This window comes from Bos indicus, chromosome 12, assembly GCF_029378745.1.
Source record: "Bos indicus isolate NIAB-ARS_2022 breed Sahiwal x Tharparkar chromosome 12, NIAB-ARS_B.indTharparkar_mat_pri_1.0, whole genome shotgun sequence".
NCBI lineage: Eukaryota > Metazoa > Chordata > Mammalia > Artiodactyla > Bovidae > Bos > Bos indicus.
The window spans coordinates 74,276,149-74,299,692 of record NC_091771.1 but is presented as its reverse complement, the minus strand read 5'-3'; the positions used below and the strand labels follow the sequence as shown (position 1 = coordinate 74,299,692).

Genomic DNA, 23,544 nt, shown 5'->3' with positions numbered 1-23,544 from the left:
TTGCTGGGAGAAATATCAATAACCTCAGATATGCAGATGACACCACTCTTATGGAAGAAAATGAAGAGGAACTAAAGAGCTTCTTGATGAAAGTGAAAGAGGAGAGTGAAAATGTTAAAGCTCAACATTCAGAAAACTAAGATCATGGCATCCGGTCCCATCACTTCATGGCAAATAGATGGGGAAACAGTGGAAACAGTGGCCGACTATTTTTCTGGGCTCCAAAATCACTGCAGATGGTAATTGCAGCCATGAAATTAAAAGACAGTTGCTCCTTGGAAGGGAAGTCATGACCAACCTAAATAGCATATTCAAAAGCAGAGATATTACTTTGCCAACAAACGTCCATCTAGTCAAGGCTATGGTTTTTCCAGTAGTCATGTATGGATGTGAGAATTGGACTGTAAAGAAAGCTGAGCACAAAAGAATTGATGCTTTTGAACTGTGGTTTTGGACGAGACTCTTGAGAGGGGACTGCAAGGCGATCCAACCAGTCCATCCTAAAGGAGATCAGTCCTGAGTGTTCATTGGAAGGACTGATGTTGAAGCTGAAATTCCAATACTTTTGCCACCTGATGTGAAGAGCTGACTCATTTGAAAAAACTCTGATGCTGGGAAAGATTGAGGGCAGGAGGAGAAGGGGACAACAGAGAATGTGATGGTTGGATGGCATCACCGACTCGATGGACATGGGTTTGGGTGGACTTCGGGAGTTGGTGATGGACAGGGAGGCCTGGCGTGCTGCGGTTCATGGGCTTGCAAAAAGTCGGACACGACTGAGTGACTGAACTGAACAGAAAGTACACATCCAGCTGGTCTGCTCTGCTAGAGAAAAATGTTACACATTCTTAGTCTTTGCTGAGTAGAGTGCTCTATTTGGGGAAACTAACGCAGGGTAGATTGTTATGGTATTTATATTCCTTATCCCCCTTCAGTTTACATTGACCAATAGTGCTCTTTTCCACGTTTTTCCTTCAATATTCAGAGCTGCACTTTATCCTGTTCTGATATCCTTGATCAAGCACCAGGGTGGGGACTGTGCGGCATTCGTGTCCAGGCCTGAGTTCTCCCTGTTCACATGTGCATGTGTTGCCGTCTGTTTCAGTCGTCACTGTTACGTGCTCTGCTGGGGGAGCTGGCCCCGAGCCAGGGGAAGGTCAGCGTGCATGGGAGGATCGCATATGTTTCTCAGCAGCCCTGGCTGTTTCCAGGAACTGTGAGAAGTAACATTTTATTTGGGAAGAAATACGAAGAAGAGCGATATAAAGAAGTAATAAAGGCTTGTGCTTTGGAAGAGGTGAGTAATGACTTGTGAGCTGCATATACTCAAATTTCAATTGATAGTGTTGGCTTAAGCTATTGAAACATGTGAAACGTCATGTATGAAACGAGATGCCAGTCCAGGTTCAATGCGCGATGCTGGATGCTTGGGGCTGGTGCACTGGGACGACCCAGAGGGATGGTGTGGGGAGGGAGGAGGGAGGAGGGTTCAGGATGGGGAACACATGTATACTAATTAAATAATTTTCTATTAAAAAAAAATTATTCATGAAAAAAAAAATTTGAAAGGTCTTTGATTGTTGCTTTAAGCTGGTCTGGGTAAACATGCAGTTGTATATGCAGTTGTTTTAATTCTGATGTGATAATCACAGAATGCCTTTATTTCATTTGGTGAAGCTTCATTCAGTTTTAGGTTCTTTTTTAATGGACAGTTACAAAAATTTGTAAAAACAGAGAGCACACTGTAATGATCTCTCATGTACCCACCCCCAGCTCCAACCAGGATCAGCTGGTGGCCAGTCTTGCTGCATCCCCACCCCTGCCCTCTGCCAGCCCCACCCCCACCCTATTATTATTCTGGAGCAGATCCTAGACCTCAGATTAGTCAGTCCATCTGTAAACATTTCATCTGTTTTTGTCTAAAAGATAGGAAAGCCTTTGGGAAAAAAAAAAAAATTACCAACATTATTTCACCTGAAAAATTACCCTAATTCCTGAATATCATCAACTTTTTCATCAGTGTTTACATGTTGCTAATCATCTCACTGAGAAGTCTTGTTCACTATTGATGGAATCAGACTCCACATGAGTTGTGCCCACTGCACTTGGTTAGTGCCTCCTCAGTCTCTTTCAGTCTCCAGGTTTCCCTCTCTGTTTGGTTTTGACTTGTAATTTATTAAAGAAAATGTAATGCTTTAAAATTTCTTCTTAATACTGACTCATTTCATTGGGGGAGAGATTGTTTTCAGAAATTGCATTGAGTTTCACAGAAAATGGCAAGAAGAAACATTTAACTCTACCTTGAGATTTAGATGAAATTAGTAAATGAATGATGAAAACTGAACTTACTTAAAAGGAAAATGTAATTTGGCAAAAAGAAAGAAAAACATAAATACAGATTAAACAGTATTTTACTCTCTTGAGTTATAAAAATCCATGAACATAGTGTTAAAGGGCTCCCCCTGTGGTCTGTTCAGATCTGGACATCTTTTATACTGTGAGGAAATGGCTGGGACTGTCTTTCAAAGGTGTGGTGGTGGAGACGACAAACCTGCTTTCTGAAAAACAGTAATTTTGCTTGAGTAATGCTTGAACATCATAGATTTTTATCAGGTGAATATCAATTTTTGATGATGTGGACAAAATGGAATTGCTCACTCTTCTGTTTCTTTCTCCTGGTCTGTGGTTGGTTAATGGGAGATTGTGTTTGCAGAACCGATGCCAAGTTAGCAGTAATCAGCAAAGATTTTTATTAAATAGTGTTTATACTGTGTAAGAAAAGAAGGGGAAAGCAAACATCAAACATTGAGACAATAGCTCCCATTTATTTAGAGTCTACATGCAAATTATTTCTCTTTCTCAGACATGCACCCAGAAGAGGGTATGCTGCTGCTGCTAAGTCTCTTCAGTCGTGTCCGATTCTGTGCGACCCCATAGACGGCAGCCCACCAGGCCCCGGCGTCCCTGGGATTCTCCAGGCAAGAACACTGGAATGGGTTGCCATTTCCTCCTCCAATGCATGAAAGTGAAAAGGGAAAATGAAGTCGCTCAGTCGTGCCCTACTCTTAGCGACCCCATGGACTGCAGCCTACCAGGCTCCTCCATCCATGGGATTTTTCAGGCAAGAGTACTGGAGTGGGGTGCCATTGCCTTCTCCCAGAAGAGGGTATATGAATTATTAATTCTTTATGATTATCTTCGGAGAAGGCAATGGCAACCCACTCCAGTACTCTTGCCTGGAGAATCCCAGGGACGGGGGAGCCTGGTGGGCTGCCATCTCTGGGGTCGCACAGAGTTGGACACGACTGAAGTGACTTAGCAGCAGCAGCATGATTATCTTCAGTGTTACCATCTTCATTTTATAGTTGGTAAAACTGAGGCTTGGAGAGAGAACTTTTTAAAAAGCAGGTGATGGATAAAGCTGGAAGGTGGGGTGTGGAATAAACAGATTTCACGTGTTTCCTCTTTACCTTAATCATGTCAACCTCCTGATGCCCAGATCAGACTCCAGAGACCCAGACCAGTGTGTGGGTGTTTCTCTTATGACCTTTCCTTTCTGGTGAAGCTCAGCCTTGTCTTTCTCCCCACATTTGAGCGTCTCTGCAAAAGAGCAGGTGCTGGACAGTGGCTGATATTCAGTGTTTCCCTGGGGGCCAATGCTTTGCCACAGCCACATGGGGTGACAGGACCAGTAATATGGGCAGCGTCCAGGGCTTCACCCATCCTTGGGAGTCTGTGCAGCACAGACTCTGGTGGGAAAGGGCCCTGCAGGACTGAGCTGCACAGCGATTCTTCTGTACATGATGTGATGTTTATAAACATGGACTGCTCTCCTGTTCTCTGCACAGTCAGGACATGCAGTCGGGCCCCTCGTGCCCATTCCCTCCTTGGCAGGAAGGGAGGCCCAGGGCAGAGAAGTAGTGAAGAGGTGAGTTGTGGCTTAGTCTTGCCTGCTCTTACTTTGGGTATGTTCTGTTTCCTGCCTGGGCCTCTGACATTTCAAGAGGATATTGGGTCAGAAAGTTTCCAGGCGGTTTTGCTGCTGCTCTGAAGTGTCATCTCTGCCTCTGATTAGCAGGGGTCAGCAAGGTCGTTATGATACCTGGGAACCACCTAAAAAGTAATGATCCTCTGCTCATCTTCTTTTAGAATCCATGACTCAGTGGATGGGCATCAGGTGGTCACATAATAGTGGTGTGCTGGAGGTATTTTGTCCTGTAGATACGGAGACTATATGTGCGGTAGAAAAGGCTTGGCCTTTGGAGAGAAGCAGTCCTAGGAGGTATCTCTAAGTGTTTGTCTCAGTTTCCTTTCTTATTAAAAGCAGGAGGAGTAAGGTTATTGTAAAGGCTATAGGCCATGCCTATGAAATGCAGGCATGTCAGGGTTTCAGTAAATTGTCGCTGTCCTTACTATTCTAACCCTTTTCTCTACATCTGCCCATCCACACATCAGATAAGATCAGATCAGTCACTCAATTGTGTTCGACTCTTTGCGACCACATGAATCACAGCACGCCAGGCCTCCCTGTCCATCACCAACTCACGGAGTTCACTGAGACTCACGTCCATTGAGTCAGTGATGCCATCGAGCCATCTCATCCTCTGTAATCCCCTTCTCCTCCTGCCCCCAATCCCTCCCAGCATCAGAGTCTTTTCCAATGACTCAACTCTTCACATGAGGTGGCCAAAGTACTGGAGGTTCAGGTTTAGCATCATTCCTTCCAAAGAAATCCCAGGGCTGATCTCCTTCAGAATGGACTGGTTGGATCTCCTTGCAGTGCAAGGGACTCTCAAGAGTCTTCTCCAACACCACAGTTCAAAAGCATCAATTCTTCGGCGCTCAGCCTTCTTCACAGTCCAACTCTCACATCCATACATGACCACAGGAAAAACCATAGCCTTGACTAGACGAACCTTTGTTGGCAAAGTAATGTCTCTGCTTCTGAATATGCTATCTAGGTTGGTCATAACTTTCCTTCCAAGGAGTAAGCGTCTTTTAATTTCATGGCTGCAGTCACCATCTGCAGTGATTTTGGAGCCCAGAAAAATAAAGTCTGGCACTCTTTCCATTGTTTCCCCATCTATTTCCCATGAAGTGGTGGGACCAGATGCCATGATCTTCGTTTTCTGAATGTTGAGCTTTAAGCCAACTTTTCCACTCTCCTCTTTCACTTTCATCAAGAGGCTTTTGAGTTCCTCTTCACTTTCTGCCATAAGGGTGGTGTCATCTGAGGTTATTGAGATTTCTCCCGGCAATCTTGATTCCAGCTTGTGTTTCTTCCAGTCCAGCGTTTCTCATGATGTACTCTGCATATAAGTTAAATAAACAGGGTGACAATATACAGCCTTGACATACTCCTTTTCCTATTTGGAACCAGTGTGTTGTTACATGTCCAGTTCTAACTGTTGCTTCCTGACCTGCATACAAATTTCTCAATAGGCAGGTCAGGTGGTTTGGCATTCCCATCTCTTTCAGAATTTCCCACAGTTTATTGTGATCCACACATTCAAAGGCTTTGGCATAGTCAATTAAGCAGAAATAGATGTTTTTTCTGGAACTCTCTTGCTATTTCCATGATCCAGTGGATGTTGGCAATTTGATCTCTGGTTGCTCTGCCTTTTCTAAAACCGGCTTGAACGTCAGGAAGTTCACGGTTCACATATTGCTGAAGCCTGGCTTGGAGAATTTTGAGCATTACTTTACTAGCGTGTGAGATGAGTGCAGTTGTGCAGTAGTTTGAGCATTCTTTGGCATTGCCTTTCTTTGGGATTGGAATGAAAACTGACCTTTTCCAGTCCTGTGGCCACTGCTGAGTTTTCCAAATTTGCTGGCATATTGAATGCAGCACTTTCACAGCATCATCTTTCAGGATTTGGAATAGCTCAACTGGAATTCCATCACCTCCACTAGCTTTGTTTGTAGTGATACTTTCTAAGGCCCACTTGACTTCACATTCCAGGATGTTTGGCTCTAGGTCAGTGATTACAACATCGTGATTATCTGGGTCGTGAAGATCTTTTTTGTACAGTTCTTCTGTGTATTCTTGCCATCTCTTCTTAATATTTTCTGCTTCTGTTAGGTTCATACCATTTCTATCCTTTATCGAGCCCATCTTTGCATGAAATGTTCCTCTGGTATCTCTGATTTTCTTGAAGAGATCTCTCGTCTTTCCCATTCTGTTGTTTTCCTCTATTTCTTTGCATTGATCGCTGAGGAAGGCTTTCTTATCTCTCCTTGCTATTCTTTGGAACTCTGCATTCAGATGCTTATATCTTTCCTTTTCTCCTTTGCTTTTCGCTTCTCTTCTTTTCACAGCTATTTGCTTTTTTGCATTTCTTTTCCATGGGGATGGTCTTGATCCCTGTCTCCTGTATAGTGTCACGAACCTCATTCTATAGTTCATCAGGCCATCTATCTATCAGGTCTAGGCCCTTAAATCTATTTCTCACTTCCACTGTATAATCATAAGGGATTTGATTTAAGTCATACCTGAATGGTCTAGTGGTTTTCCCTACTTTCTTCAATTTCAGTCTGAATTTGGCAATAAGGAGTTCATGGTCTGAGCCACAGTCAGCTCCTGGTCTTGTTTTTGCTGACTATATAGAGCTTCTCCATCTTTGGCTGCAAAGAATATAATCAATCTGATTTTGGTGTTGACCATCTGGTGATGTCCATGTATAGTCTTCTCTTGTGTTGTTGGAAGAGGGTATTTGTTATGACCAGTGCATTTTTTTGGCAAAACTCTATTAGTCTTTGCCCTGCTTCATTCCGTATTCCATGGCCAAATTTGCCTGTTCCTCCAGGTGTTTCTTGACTTCCTACTTTTGCATTCCAGTCCTCTATAATGAAAAGGACATCTTTTTGGGGTGTTAGTTCTAAAAGGTCTTGTAGGTCTTCATAGAACCGTTCAACTTCAGCTTCTTCAGCATTACTGGTTGGGTCATAGACTTGGATTACTGTGATATTGAATGGTTTGCCTTGGAAACGAACAGAGATCATTCGGTCGTTTTTGAGATTGCATCCAAGTAGTGCATTTCAGACTCTTTTGTTGACCATGATGGCTTCTCCATTTCTTCTGAGGGACTCCTGCCTGCAATAGTAGATATAATGGTCATCTGAGTAAAATTCACCCATTCCAGTCCATTTCAGTTCGCTGATTCCTAGAATGTCAACTTTCACTCTTGCCATCTCTTGTTTGACCACTTCCAATTTGTCTTGATTCATGGACCTGACATTCCAGGTTCCTATGCAATATTGCTCTTTACAGCATCGGACCTTTCTTCTATCACCAGTCACATCCACAGCTGGGTATTGTTTTTGCTTTGGCTCCATCCCTTCATTCTTTCTGGAGTTATTGCTCCACTGATCTCCAGTAGCATATTGGGCACCTACTGACCTGGGGAGTTTCTCTTTCAGTATCCTATCATTTTGCCTTTTCATACTGTTCATGGGGTTCTCAAGGCAAGAATACTGAAGTGGTTTGCCATTCCCTTCTCCAGTGGACCACATTCTGTCAGATCTCTCCACCATGACCTTCCCATCTTGGGTTGCCCCATGGGCATGGCTTAGTTTCATTGAGTTAGACAAGGCTGTGGTCCTAGTGTGATTAGATTGACTAGATTTCTATGAGTATGGTTTCAGTGTGTTTGCCCTCTGATGTCCTCTTGCATCACCTACCATCTTACTTGGGTTTCTCTTATCTTGGGCGTGGGATATCTCTTCACGGCTGCTCCAGCAAAGCACAGCCTTATTGCTCCTTACCTTGGACAAGGGGTATCTCCTCACCACCGCCCTTCCTCACCTTCAAAGTGGAATAGCGCCTCTAGGCTCTCCTGCGCCTACGCAGCCATGGCTCCTTGGACGTGGGGTTGGTCCTCCCAGCCACTGCCCCTGACCTCGGACGTGGGATAGCTCTTCTCAGCCGTTCCTGCACCGTCGCAGTCTGGTACTCTCAGCTGCTGCCCCTGACCTCGGACGTGGGGTAACTCCTCTTGGCCACTGCCCTTCGGGCATGGGGTCCTCCCAGCTTCTGCCCCTGACTTTGGATGTGGGGTGGCTCCTCTCAGCCACGCTTAAGGCGCCGGTCGTCGCAGCCACCTGCGCTTAGCGGCCATCCACACATACATTCCTATAAATATAATCAAGATTTTTTTTTTCCCAAGGTTCTTCCTCCTCCTACATCCCCCAAATCCTAGAGGAACAAGCACTGGAAAACAGCATTTCTTAGAATGTCAATAACAACTAGATGTATTAAACTAGGTCAGATTGAAGTAAATGTTTAAGTTCATCTAGATGAAAACATTCTTCTAATAAAACATGAAGTAATCCCATTGGCAACATCAGTTCAGGCTGATGACGTCAACTCCAAGGCCCAGGAGTCAGAAGACTCAGGGATTGAGTCTCAGTTTCCCTGTTTTCTAGGTGTGTGGTTTTGGCTGACTGAACCTTACAAGCCTGTTTCTTCATTTGTAAAATGGAGATAATAATACTGTCAATCTTATAAGGTTGTTTCGAGAATGACATGCAATAGTGATTTTAAAGCACCTGATTGCTTAGGGACATAACAAGCACTCTATAAATGTTAGAATAATTTTGAAAATAAATTAGCCTCTAATTGTAAGCTCAACCAGTTTTTGGTAAAGCACATCCATAAAATGTGACTTGTAAGAAAGAAGGTATCTTCTTGATATATGTAACTTTCATTATTTGAGCTGATAATTTATATAGGTGCTGTACATATAGTATATTACATAAATCAACAGTAAACATATTCTGTTACCATAAGCAAGAGTGTATGTAACATTGGTCTGCATGTCATCTTTAACCGATTTTAAAAACTTTTGAGTTTTGTTTTTTTTTAAAAAAAAAACAAGTTTTTACAAAACGTTTTTAAGGCTTTTAAAAACTTTTAGGCATTACACAGTTAAAGGTATCAAGCTGATAAATTCTAGTTTGATATTTTCCCACATAGATCACTTGACCTTACAAATCCCTCTTGGATGCCTATAAGCTTGTACCTTTATCTCATATTTACCACATTCCTGCCAACATGAACCCTTCCAGGGCCCAAAACAGGGCTCTTGTCTAACACTCAGAAATGAATTGTCCGAGGAGATACATGTGCTGACAAAGCAAGACATTTTATCTGGAAAGGACACCTGAGTGGAGAGCAGAAGGGTAAGGGAACCCAGGAGAATAGCTTTGCCATGTGGCTCGCAGTCTTGGGTCTTATGGTGACGGAATTAGTTTCAGGGTTGTCTTTAGCCAATCATTCTGGCCCAGAGTCCTTCCTGGTGGATGCCAGCGAGAAGGATTCTGGGAGGTGGTCAGACATGTGGCATCTCCTTTTGACCTTTCCTGAACTCTTCCGGTTGGTGGTGCCTTATTGGTTCCATGTTCCTTACCAGGACCTTATGCAAATAGTTACTGTGGTGCCTGGCCAGGGTAGGCAGTTTTAGTCAGTGTGCTTCCCCTAACTTGAATATTTTCTTTTCAGATTTCCTGGAAAATCATAAGATAATAAGTTAATTGATCCTTCTATGTCTAGGTATAGAGGCCTTCATGACTTGAGTTAGTTTAGTGTTGTCTTCATTTCAAATACACTCTTTAGTCATGACCTGGGCAGCGTGATGTGAAAGAGCAAAAGGCTCTGAACTGACATGAGCTGGTTCAGAGTCCAGCTCTTCTGTTTAACAGGTAACAGTCCTCATACCAGTAACGTGACCTCACTCAATCTCAGTTTCCTTATCTGTGAAATGGGGCCAGTACTTCCTGTGCAGCTTGTTGTGAGGCTTAGAGATAATCAGTATTATGGTCCAGCACAGTGCTTGGTGCACAGATCTTATCCCCCAGGAGCCGAGAAAAGCTGTCTGCATGTGTATGAATGATGGAGCAGGATGAGACGGGTCCTTCACAAGAGGTGTAAACAGAGCCTTAGGAACCCAACAAGAAGAGAGATAAATCCAGGATGGTTTCATGAGAGAGTGTGTTTGGGCTGAGCCTGGAAAGAAGGGCAGGATATTAACAGGCTGTGAGAGGAGGGGCAGTTTCAAATGGAAAAAAAAAAAAAAACTGTGAAAAAAGAGGGACTCAGACCCCCTGTTTGAGTCCGAAGTACAGCATTCTCCTACCAGGGCCTCACATCTGGCCCTCATTAACCATTTCTGCAGTCTTCTCCACGGTGTTTGTTGTTGTTCAGTTGATACTTTTGAACTGTGATGCTGGAGAAGACTCTTGAGAGTCCCTTGGACTGCTGCAAGGAGATCAAACCAGTCAATGCAAAAGGAAATCAACCCTAAATATTCATTGGAAGGACTGATGCTGAAGCTAAACCCCCAATACTTTGGCTACCTGATGTGAAGAGCTGACTCATTAGAAAAGACCCTGATGGGAGAATTTGAGGGCAGGAGGAGAAGGTGCGACAGAGGATAAGATGGTTGGATGGCATCATCGACTCAATGGACATGAGTTTGAGCAAACTCCAGGAGATAGTGAAGGAGAGGGAAGCCTGATGAGCTGTGTCTATGGGGTCGAAAAGAGTCAGATACGACTAAGCAACTGAACAACAACAACTGAACTGCAGTGTTTGAAATCTCACCCACAGAGCGGATGTGCTACTTGGCTCCTTTTCCCAGTTCATTGTAGCTGCTGCTGCTAAGTCGCTTCAGTTGTGTCCGACTCTGTGCACCCCCATAGACGGCAACCCACTAGGCTCCTCTGTCCCTGGGATTCTCCAGGCAAGAATACTGGAGTAGGTTGCCATTTCCTTCTCCAATGCATGAAAGTGAAAAGTGAAAGTGAAGTCGCTCAGTCGTGCCCGACTCTTAGCGACTCCATGGACTGCAGCCTACCAGGCTCCTCTGTCCATGGGATTTTCCAGGCAAGAGTACTGGAGTGGGTTGCCATTGCCTTCTCCTATTCATTGTGGAGAAGAAGCCAATTCTGACTCCATGTTGAAACTATTTTGTTGACTTGTTTTTTTGTTGCTTTTGTTATTATAATCATACTGAATGTCCTACCTTAGAGAATCCTGCTCCTCTGCCTGTTAAACTAAAGTGCCTTTGTTCAGAATCCTGACCACCTGTAGATGGCAGGAAGGAAGAAATTAACACATCCCGTGCCTGAGTCTTGACATTCTAGGAGATTTGCAAGATTAATGGCCTTTTTACTTTGCTTCCACGCCTCCCCATCTCTGATCTATAAAAGAACCTGGCATCTAGACCCCGATAAGATGGTCATTCTGAGGCCCTAGCTTGGCATCTTCTCAGTCAGCGGGCTCCCCAAATAAATTCTCTTCTTCCTGGCCTCAACCACTTGTCTCTCTGGCCTGTGTGGCGAGCAGAGCGAACTTGGATTCAGTAACAAATTGAGACCCCAGATGTGCTGTGTCATGGGACTTCTCAGCACTATTTGCATCTGGATGTTGGTCAGAACCCAATTTGATGACGTACCCTCTGCTGTTTTCTATTTCTCTTTTCTTTTAATATTAGTATATTGAATAAGCTAGATAATTCTATAATAAATATTGGTATTATTTATTTGTATATAACGAGTGGCTTATTTTGTTAGCAAATCCTTTGAACCTGACATGAAAGTGAAAGCTTTCTACAAAACAGTGTTTCTACTGTAAGTCTCCACCATCGCTGAAGGGCCTTGGGTGAGCTTCTGGATGATGGCATCAAACCAGTGTCACTGTTTCCTAGTCTGCCTCTCATTTGTGTATCTATTTTTCAGTGAAAATTGGTGAAATTTAACTTAGAGGAAAATAACATGAATAAAAACACCTTCCTGTCAGTGGGAGGAATTGTAATATATGCTCAAGTCAGGCCTTTCCCTCTAATTTAATCAGAAAATGGTGACTAGGAAATTAGCCTGCCTTGGATTTTACTTCAAATCCTCTGAAATGCTTTGCCCATGTGGGGCTCATGCATGAATAATTTCAGAGTCACCAACACACTTCAAGTCCTACCACCAGAGTTGAAGAGAGCCTGTTTCTATCCCTTCATGTACTAATTAAAAGAGTGGATTTATGTGCCTTTTCTAGAGCATGGTTAAGATTTTTGTGTTATGATATGTCACTATTTTGAGAAAGAAACAAAAACAATGTAAAATCAAAGCATAAAAGCTAAGTGGAACAGTTTGCAAGGATTGTCATCAGTGAAATGGAGGCCAAGTAACTTGGGGGTGTGTGTGTGTGTGTGTGTGTGTGTGTGTGTATGTATGTATGTATGTATGTATGTATGTATGTATGTATGTATAAGGCTTGGAACCTATCTTAAAATGGTTTGTTGTTGTTCATGAAAACCAAAGCAAGAGATGGTATTAATTTCTGAGCTCCAGAAAGAGAGGAAGTGACATAATGATGAATTTTCACAACAGAGCAATTGCTGCCCTTCATTGGATGCACCCAAGTTAAGCTCTGAGTGAGCAGGAAACCTGTGTGTGTCTTTATGTCTTGTGGCTGTCAGGGAGGGTTATGATGGAGACAGTCTCTATCTTTTCCTTGTGGTCGTGTGCTTTGCATGTTGTGATCCACACTATGCATGGGATCCCACTGTTGGTTTGAAGAGAAAATAGACATCAGTCACCAATAGCAAGTTATAATCAATTCATGTCCTTTTTCCATTTATGGAGGGTGTTCATACACTTCCTTCGATTCTCACAGCTTGAGTTTAGTGATTCTGGTTTCTGCAGCACATTATGTAGAAGAGGAAAATGAGACTTAGGGAGATCAGAGGACTTGTTTATCATGGAGACCCCAGTGTGCTAGTTTGCTTTCTCCGCAAATTTCTAAAGTAGAGACAGAAGTGAGGGTGTCATCTACAGAAAGGTACTGCTGTGTATCTTAGGTTGATGCCTGAGGGGTTTAATAGGTAATTTGAAGTAAAGATTCCCCGTGTAATAACTGTGTAACTTAAACCTGATTGTTACCTGGTCATTTTGGGGATTTTCTTGTCATTTAAAAAAAATTTTTCCCAGATTCTCTGGGGAAGATAGACTGATTTGTCTACTTCTTAAATAATACTCAAATATAACTTATGATAGATTCCCAGATCCTCAAGCCAAAACTTCATATCCTTCTTAACTTTGAGTATTTCCTGCTTCCAAGGGCAAGGATCTACTTAGTCCAACTGATCTGCTTGGTGTCCCTCAGCATGTTGTTTCTTTCCTTTTGGTTTTCCTGCCCAGCCTGCTCTTTCTGTTCCCATTTCTTATACAGACGTCGTCTGTCACACTATGACTTGCCTTAAGTATCACTGTGAAGACTCGGGTCAGGTTTCATCCCTTCTCTGAAAATCAGAAGTGGAGACCAAGATCAGCAAAACTGGCAATTTAAGATAAAACAAGTCCCGTGTTTTCACCAGCCTGGACCACCAGTTCTCACACCTGTGTCTCTAGCACAGACCTTCACACTTGCATGTCCAGCTGCACAGTGATATCACTGAGAGGTCATTTCTGCTTGTCCACAAGAGAAGTGTCCTAAATCTGCCTCCATCATCATCTGCAACTCAATAAATGGTGACCCTGTCCTTCTGCTTCCTCACCCCAAACATCACAGTCCTCTTCTCTTACAACCCATACCTGTCCTGTCAGCAGGTTTTACAGACTCTACCTTCCAAGTATGTCTGGAGTGTGACCCTGTCTCTCCATTTCCACTGCTCCCTAAATTATTCTAGTAGCCTCCTCCCTTGTATCTGCCTTCATCATTCCCCCCGCCCAAAACATAAACCAATCTTACTGTCTGTTTATTGCAAAGCACAGAAGTGATTCCTTAAAAACCTCAGACCAGGTCCCTCCTTCCCTTCCCCTCCCCCCTTTACTGGCAGTGACACAAGTCTCCTGCTCTGTCTCTGCCCTTACTCCCCTCATTCTTACTCTGCTCTCCTGGCCTCCTTGTCCTGAACCCCTTGGGCATCTCCCCGTGGCCCCTGCACTCGCCCCTCCCTCTGTAAGGAGCAGCCTCTCCAGGTCTGCCTGAGCCTCTGCCCCTCCCCCCCAGATCTGCTCACAGCCCCCTCTGAGCAGAGGCCTCACACCCCAGTGTGGACTCCCTCCTTCACTCTCCATCCCCCTGAGCAGCTTCCTTTTCCTTCTCATCCTCAGTACTTGCGCTCAGGTTTATTTTCCATATTGTCTCTCTCACCATGGAGAGGAATTCTAGGGGTTCTGTTTCCTCATGGCTGAATTCACTGTTCTCAGAACAATGGCTCATGTATAGTCAATCCTCAATAAATACCTGTTGGAATGGTTAAATGCATAAATGCTTTGAAAAAATATAGAATGAAAACAAATGAAAAGCCCTGAGAAGTTTTTTAATTTTCCTTGTTACAGTTTCAGTTCAGTTCAGTTCAATCGCTCAGTCATGTCCGACTCTTTGGGACCCCATGAGTCACAGCACACCAGGCCTCCCTGTCCATCACCAACTCACGGAGTTCACTCAGACTCACGTCCATCGAGTCAGTGATACCATCCAGCCATCTCATCCTCTGTCATCCCCTTCTCCTCCTGCCCCCAATCCCTCCCAGCATCAGAGTCTTTTCCAATGAGTCAACTCTTCGCATGAGGTGGCTAAAGTACTGGAGTTTCAGCTTTAGCATCATTCCTTCCAAAGAAATCCCAGGGCTGATCTCCTTCAGAATGGACTGGTTGGATCTCTTTGCAGTGCAAGGGACTCTCAAGAGTCTTCTCCAACACCACAGTTCAAAAGCGTCAATTCTTTGGTGCTCAGCCTTCTTCACAGTCCAGCTCTCACATCCATACATGACCACAGGAAAAACCATAGCCTTGACTAGATGGACCTTTGTTGGCAAAGTAATGTCTCTGCTTTTGAATATGCTATTTAGGTTGGTCATAACTTTTCTTCCAAGGAGTAAGCGTCTTTTAATTTCATGGCTGCAGTCACAATCTGCAGTGATTTTGGAGCCCCTCAAAACAAAGTCAGCCACTGTTTCCATTGTTTCCCCATCTATTTCCCATGAAGTGATGGGACCGGATGCCATGATCTTCATTTTCTGAATGTTGAGCTTTAAGCCAACTTTTTCACTCTCCTCTTTCACTTTCATCAAGAGGCTTTTTTAGTTCCTCTTCACTTTCTGTTTAGTCACTATGAAATAAGCCCATTGTTGTTGATTAAACACTTGTATGAAGAACTGATGCTAAAAGGTTAGGATGGCAGGAGAACACATTTTAAATCTTTTTCTTTTTTCCCTTTTCTATCTCCATACAGGATTTGCAGAATTTGAAGGAAAGAGATCTAACTGTGACAGGAGATGGAGGAACCCCACTGAGTGAAGGACAGAAAGCCCGGGTCAGCCTCGCCAGGTAAGTGGGGTTTCAGTTGCCATCCGCCCCTCCTCCTCTGCGGTTCCTAGTGGACCTGAGCACACAGCCCCCGCTCACAAGGTGAGCCTGTGTGAAGCAGGGTCTTGGCCCTTTCCCTGGGCTTGTGGAAGGAACCTGGAGTTGTTAGACACCATCATGATTCAGAGATGAGACCCAGGCAATGTGAAGTGTCCTCTCCTGACGTCTCTCTATGTTTTCTAGAGCCGTGTATCAGGACGCAGACATCTACCTCCTGGATGATCCACTCAGTGCAGTGGACGCAAGAGTCAGCAGGCACTTGTTTGAATTGTGAGTTTGGTCCTGTTTTCTATCATCTCTGCTTTCCAGGAACCCTGTAGAGATCAGGGAAGAGAGCTCAGGAAAACCTTTGTGCTGGAGACTCAGCTCACTCTGTCCTGGTGTCCCTCCCTTCCCTCCACAGAAGACCCATCATAGAGAAATTTTGCATCATGATGAGGTCAGGACAGGAAAATACAGCAGTTGCTTCCAGTGTGTGTAGGACAGTGGGGTCCATGCTTTAGGGAGTGAGGGATACATGACAGATTCCCCCGTTACTTGCACTTGACGGATTCAGATATTGTGGATGGATCCAAACCCCAGGGATAAGAAGGATGATGTAAAGTTTTTAAATCAGAGAGTAGGACTTGGTAACCTGGTGATGGGCTGCCAATTCTTTTCCTTTGTCATTTGCTGAAGGCACATTAGAAGTGAATTTTTCAGTACAGATATAGGGCTTCCATGGAAAGACCCTGTTGGTTTATGCTTATTATTCTGCTGGTTTAGAAATACTTAGTAAAGTATTTACAAATGATTTAGAATTTACAGATGATTTATTCCACATCTGAGTATGGCTCAATTATTTAACATTTCTTCATGGATACTTACTAAAATTAATACTTAGACCCACATGTAGGGTTAACTTGAATTTGAAACTCAGTATCTTTCGGAATCTTTCTGAAGTCCTGACTCTTACTTTGTGTTTCTGGAATTTGTTGTCAGTGGCTCTTTCTTGGCCACAGAACTCCTGGAGAAGAGTTCTGTTGCTTCTCTGTCCCAACACATGCTGACTGAGGCCTCTGGTGGAGTCTAGACTGACATCTTTGAAAGTCTCATGGATTCACTTTTTCTGAAGCAGCCTCCACATCTACCCCATGGTTAGTTCCCTTGCTGTCGTTCACCTTGTTAAAGACAATGAGCCTTCCAGCTGCATATCAGCACCCTGCTGTATGCACTGAGATTGATACCCTTACAGATGTTCCTGCACAGAACCTCTTACTTTACAAGGAGGACAGTGATCCAGGAGAGGGGAAGGACCCACACTGGGCAGAATAAGGGAGACTAGGACACAGCCCTCATTCCTGCCACCAAGGAACCTGTCTCTGTGTGGAGCTTGTTAAGACAGATGCCAGGGGAAAGCTCAGCAGAGTCAAGGTTTAGAGAGTTTTGATACAGGATACAGTAAATGCTAAGTGGAAGTTGCAGCTGGAGACTTTCACTGAAGTTGGAAAGCTCCCTGTGCCCAGGGCTGGGAGGGAAGTGCCCTGGGGGCCTGCAGGCTGGGCAGGTGTGTGGAGGCTGAGAAGAGGACCCAGTTCCTTTGCTGAAGGAAGAGTAGAAGCTCAGGTATGGAGGGAGGAGGAAGCAGGGCTGTGAGGAGAACAGCAGGTATGTCCTTGTCTGAAGGAGGTGGGGTGTTTGGCAGAGAGAAGCTATTTGGAAATTCTCGCTGTCAGGTTCTGTGTTACTTTGCTGGGGCTGTCTGTCCAGGCTGCTCTCACAGGAGACCACAGCCTGGGCAGCTTATAAAAAACAAAAATTTATCCCTCAGGATTCTGGAGGCTGGAAAAGTCCAAGCTGAGGGTGCTGAGAGATTCAGTGTCTGGTGAGGGCACGATTCCCGTGTCCTCACGTGGGGAAGGGGTGAGGGAGCCCTGTGGGTCCCCTTTGTAAGGGCACTAATCTCTTTCATGTTGGCTCCACCCTCATGACCTGTCACCTCCCAATAGCTACACTTCTAGTACACAGTGGGAATTAGGTTTCAATATATGAATTTTGAGGACAAAAACATTCAGTCTATAGCAAGTTGTCACAGTTGGGGTGTTTAAAGAACAGAAATTCATTTTCTCACAGTCCTTGAGGCTGGAAGTTCGCCGTGTAGGCAGGTTTGGTTTCTGATGAGAATGTTGTCCTTGGCTGCTGGTGGCGTCTGCCTCGCTGTGTCCTCATATGATCTTCTGTCCATGTGCACCCCTGTCTCTGTCCTTTAAAAAAAAAATTAAAATATAATTGATTTACGTTATTATGTTAATTTCTTTGTATGGCAAAGTTACTCAGTTATATACATTCATACATTCTTTTAAATATTCTTTTCCATTATGGTTTATCTTGGATTATCAAATATAGCTCGCCACACTATACTGTAGGACCTTGTTGTTTATCCATTCTACACATAGTACTTCACATTCTGCTAAGCCCAAATTCCCAGTCCATCCCTCCCCACACCCCTTCCACCCATGCAACCATAAGTCTGTTCACTATGTCTGTGAGTCTGTTTCTGTTTTGTCAATAGGTTCATTATTGCCATATTTTAGATTCTACATGTAAGTGATATCATATGATATTTGTCTTTCTCGTTCTGACTTACTTCACTTAGTATGATAACCTCCAGGTCCATCCATTTTTCTGCAACTGGCATTCTTTTTCCTTTTTTTATGGCTGAGTAGTATTACATTCTCTCCATGTACCACAACCATTCGTTTGTCGGTGCATATTATGTTGTTTCCATGTTTGGCTATTGTGAATAGTGCTGCTATGAATATAGGGATACATGTCTTTTTGGTGTTTGGTTTTGTGCATACATATGCCCAGGAGTGGGATTACTGGAATATAAGGTAATTCTACTTTTAGTTTTCTGAGGATCCTCCATGCTGTTTTCTACAGTGCCTGAAGCAACTTTCATTCCCAGCAGTAGTGTAGGAGGGCTCCCTTTTCTCCACACCCTCTCAGCCATTGTTATTTTAGTGTTGACCATTCTAACTGGTGTGAGGTGATGCCTCATTGTAGTTTTGATTTGAATTTCTCTGATAATTTCCAACGGTGAGCTCCTTTACATGTGCCTATTGGCCGTCTGTATGAGTCCTTTGGAAAAGTGTCTATTTACTTCTTCTGCCCATTTTTTGATCAGATTTTGTTGTTGTTCAGTTGTATGAGCTGTTTGTACATTTTATAAATTAAGCTCTTGTTGGTCACATCATTTGCAAATATTTTTTCCCAATCTATAGATTGTCTCTTCATTGTGTTTATGGTTTCCTTTGGTGTGCAAAATCTTGTAAATTTGATTAGGTCCTATTTATTTATTTTTTTAATTAAAAAAGAATTACTTGTGGCTGTATTGCATCTTTGTTGCTGTGATGGTTTTTTTCTCTTTGTGACGAGCAGGGCTACTTTCGAGTTGTGGTGTGCGGACTTCTCATTGAGATGGCTTCTCCTGTTGCAGAGCATGGGGTCTAGGATGTGTGGGCTCAGTGGTTCCAGCTCCTGGGCTCCAGAGCTCAGGCTCAGTAGTTGTGGTGCATGGGTTTCTTGCTCTGCGCATGTGGGATCTTCTGGGACCAGGAATGGATCCTGTGTCTCCTGCACTGACAGGTGGATTCTTTAGCACTGAGCCACCAGGGCAGCCGCCTTTTGTATATTTTTGTTTATATTTCTATTGCCTTAGAAGACTGACCTAAGAAAACATTGGTATAATTTATGTCAGAGAATATTTTGCCTTTAATCTCTTCCAGGAGTTTTATGGTGTCACATCTTATGATTAAGTCTTTAAGCCATTTTTAGTTTATTTTGTGCATGGTGGGAGGGTGTGTTCTAACTTCACTGATTTACATGCCTGTGTTTCTGTCCTTATGTCTTAGTCTCCTCTTCATCTAAGCACACCAGTCAGATCAGATTAGGTGCAGTGTCTTTAAGGGTAGTGATTACTTCTTTACAGTCCCTGTCACCAAATTCTAAGGTGCTAATAACTAACGTGACATGTGAATTTGAGAGGGACGTGATTGGTGTAGAGCAGGCCTAGAATAGCAAAGTAAAAAGACTTCAGCAGTCAGTAGGTATATGAGGAGCTCTGAGCTCTGGACACAAGGAGCTGGGATTCCACATCCACTAACCGGGGATTGTTATACTTTGGCAGAAACTACCCAAATGTAAGATGTGCTTAGTGTTGGGGTGATGAAAGAGTTGTGGTGATGGCTGCAGAACAATGTGAATGTACTTTATGCCACTATATGGCTATATGATTAAAATGGTAAATTTCATGTTAGGTATATTGTAACCCACATACACACAAACCTGCATCAGATCAGATCAGATCAGATCAGTCACTCAGTAATGTCCGACTCTTTGCGACCCCATGAATCGCAGCACGCCAGGCCTCCCTGTCCATCACCAACTCCTGGAGTTCACTGAGACTCACGTCCATCCAGTCAGTGATGCCATCCAGCCATCTCATCCTCTGTCATCCCTTTCTCCTCCTGCCCCCAATCCCTCCCAGCATCAGAGTCTTTTCCAATGACTCAACTCTTCACATGAGGTGGCCAAAGTACTGGAGTTTCAGCTTTAGCATCATTCCTTCCAAAGAAATCCCAGGGCTGATCTCCTTCAGAATGGACTGGTTGGATCTCCTTGCAGTCCAAGGGACTCTCAAGAGTCTTCTCCAACACCACAGTTCAAAAGCATCAATTCTTCGGCACTCAGCCTTCTTCACAGTCCAACTCTCCCATCCATACATGACCACAGGAAAAATCATAGCCTTGACTAGATGAACCTTTGTTGGCAAAGTAATGTCTCTGCTTTTGAATATGCTATCTAGGTTGGTCATAACTTTCCTTCCAAGGAGTAAGCGTCTTTTAATCTCATGGCTGCAGTCCCCATCTGTAGTGATTTTGGAGCCCAGAAAAATAAAGTCTGACACTTTCCTCTGTTTCCCCATCTATTTCCCATGAAGTGGTGGGACCGGATGCCATGATCTTCGTTTTCTGAATGTTGAGCTTTAAGCCAACTTTTTCACTCTCCACTTTCACTTTCATCAAGAGGCTTTTGAGTTCCTCTTCACTTTCTGCCATAAGGGTGATGTCATCTGCATGTCTGAGGTTATTGATATTTCTCCTGGCAATCTTGATTCCAGTTTGTGTTTCTTCCAGTCCAGCGTTTCTCATGATCTGAATCTTTGAGAACATGAGAGAACAGGGCAGATGACACATGACATGGTCTCCAGCTCTGATCTGATCCCCCCTTTCCAACCCTCTCCCGTTCATGAGTTGATGAGTTTTCCCTTAGAGAAGTGCCTGTGTCTTGTCATGAGTTCAGTGACAGGAGCTAGTGCTGTGACAGGGATTCCCCACCCCCAACCTCCTGAAGTCATGAATATCTCAGCCTCCTTGTTCCAAGTACCCCACCCTGAACTCACAAATGTGTGTTACCCCATCTTGTGTGCATCTGCACATGTTCTCCATCAATGCAGGAACGGATTCTACTGGTCATTGCATCCATGTCATATGGAGAGGAGAGCAAGGCATTTTGGTGCCAAGTACAGTGTGCTGATCACAGAAGTTCTCTTGAGTTCTTTTTCAAACACAGGAGATATTTATAAAATCGTCTCAAATCTTTTGTGTGTACCACTTTGGATATATACTTGATAGAAGGAAGCTTAAGACTGTTGTTCGTAATCAGAACCACACATTCTCTAGGGAAACTTAAAGCAGAGATTGTGAAAGCAATTTAGAAAACCACTCAGCAGCAACTAGAGAGTGTTCTCAAGTTAGAGAAGCAGATGGAACAATATGCTGTGAGAGATGGTGGTCGTGTGGAAGCTGGGTCATGGGCAGGGTTTTGTATTAAAAGTGAATGAGTAACACTTCTACTTGCCGTTAACAGTTTCCTTCAGTCATGAATTTATATCCAAGGTTATTGAGGTTCATGACTTTTACAGCTTTATGCTGTGAACACAGTGGATTCTATCAGCTACAGAAGGTGAGGGCTTTACGTAAACTGATGCAGTCTCACCTGTGTCCAGCCATGGATCCCATCCTGGTTCAGCCCCACATCACCAGAACCCTGCCTCCTGCATCATCAGCTCTTGGGGTCTGTCCTGATCAGACTCCAACGCTCCTGTCTACACAGTTCACCATCCTATCTACACAGCTCACCCTCCTGCTCCAGTCCTTCACGGACACCCCCCCACCCCACCCCCCTACCCCATTCAGAAAGCAGCTCCAGGTCCTCAAACAAGCTTCTTTGCCATCTTCCCCCATCAGCCTTTCCAGCTCGTCCCCACACCCACTCAGTATCCAGCTATGCTGGATCTGTGGGGGTCCTTTATTACCCACCCCCTCTCTCTGTCTGTACACACTAGTCCCTCTGTCCAGAGCCAGGGAGCAGTGCCCCAAGACACAGAAGGAAGGTGGAAGATGGAATCTGCTTTTCCCTCCTGCTCCTCCAGGGGGCGCCCATGCCCTCTGTCTCCCCTCAGCCCTCAGTGGGTGTGCTTGACCATTTATGAGTCCCCCTGACACCCATCGGAGAAGGCAGTGGCACCCCACTCCAGTACTCTTGCCTGGAAAATCCCATGGACGGAGGAGCCTGGAAGGCTGCAGTCCTTGGGGTCTCTGAGGGTCGGACACGACTGAGCGACTCCACTTTCACTTTTCACTTTCATGCATTGGAGAGGGAAATGACAACCCACTCCAGTGTTCTTGCCTGGAGAATCCCAGGGACGGGGGAGCCTGGTGGGCTGCCGTCTATGGGGTCGCACAGAGTCGGACACGACTGAAGCGACTTAGCAGCAGCAGCTGCCATCCATAAACTATGAATGCAGGAAGGTGCCTCAGCCCAGCATCTTCTATCCCAGGAACCCTGTACCTGCTGTGCCTTCTTCCAGGCTGTTTCCCTAAATAGTCTCAGGGCTTCCAAGTCTCCACATCTAAGACAGCAACCCCACTTGTTTTTCCCTCAGAGCACAGGCCACAGCCCAGTAGCACATTTTCTATACTTATTCAATATATCCTCTACATGGTGCAGAGTATTGTTTTCTATCTTGACCTGTGGGTGGATCCTTAGCACTTAGGACATTGCTTGGCTCCTCAACAAACTGCTGATTGAATGAATGGATGTGGGCACTGTGTCTGTCTTATTTGTATCACCTCCATCATGGGATGTGTCCCCTCTTAATACAGCCCTTCAGATCAGATCAGTCTCTCAGTTGTGTCCGACTCGTTGCGACCCCATGAATCACAGCATGCCAGGCCTCCCAGTCCATCACCAACACCTGGATTTCCTGAGACTCACACCCATTGAGTCAGTGATGCCATCCAGCCATCTCATCCTCTGTCATCCCTTTCTCCTCCTGCCCCCAATCCCTCCCAGCATCAGAGTCTTTTCCAATGACTCAACTCTTCACATGAGGTGGCCAAAGTACTGGAGTTTCAGCCTTAGCATCATTCCTTCCAAAGAAATCCCAGGGCTGATCTCCTTCAGAATGGACTGGTTGGATCTCCTTGCAGTCCAAGGGACTCTCAAGAGTCTTCTCCAACACCACAGTTCAAAAGCATCAATTCTTCGGCGCTCAGCCTTCTTCACAGTCCAATTCTCCCATCCATACATGACCACAGGAAAAACCATAGCCTTGACTAGACGAACCTTTGTTGGCAAAGTAATGTCTCTGCTTTTGAATATGCTATCTAGGTTGGTCATAACTTTCCTTCCAAGGAGTAAGCGTCTTTTAATCTCATGGCTGCAGTCCCCATCTGTAGTGATTTTAGAGCCCAGAAAAATAAAGTCAGCCACTGTTTCCACTGTTTCCCCATCTATTTCCCATGAAGTGGTGGGACCGGATGCCATGATCTTCGTTTTCTGAATGTTGAGCTTTAAGCCAACTTTTTCACTCTCCACGTTCACCTTCATAAAAAGGCTTTTTAGTTCCTCTTCACTTTCTGCCATAAGGGTGATATCATCTGCATATCTGAGGTTATTGAGAATTCTCCTCGCAATCTTGATTCCAGCTTGTGTTTCTTCCTGTCCAGCGTTTCTCATGATGTACTCCACATATAAGTTAAATAAACAAACAATATACAGCCTTGACGAACTCCTTTTCCTATTTGGAACCAGTCTGTTGTTCCATGTCCACTTCTAACTGTTGCTTCCTGACCT

General features: G+C 44.3%; 1 protein-coding gene across 1 annotated transcript in view; it reads left to right on the top strand.

Moving 5' to 3' along the window:
- The window catches only part of LOC139186162 (ATP-binding cassette sub-family C member 4-like), a 183,774-nt gene that overhangs the window by 41,005 nt on the left and 119,225 nt on the right, over nt 1-23,544 (top strand). Inside the window, exons 11-13 of the mRNA XM_070799967.1 lie at nt 1,106-1,297; nt 15,230-15,324; nt 15,547-15,633. Of these exons, the coding sequence (XP_070656068.1) occupies nt 1,106-1,297; nt 15,230-15,324; nt 15,547-15,633 (374 nt within the window). The remainder of the gene's footprint in view (nt 1-1,105; nt 1,298-15,229; nt 15,325-15,546; nt 15,634-23,544) is intronic.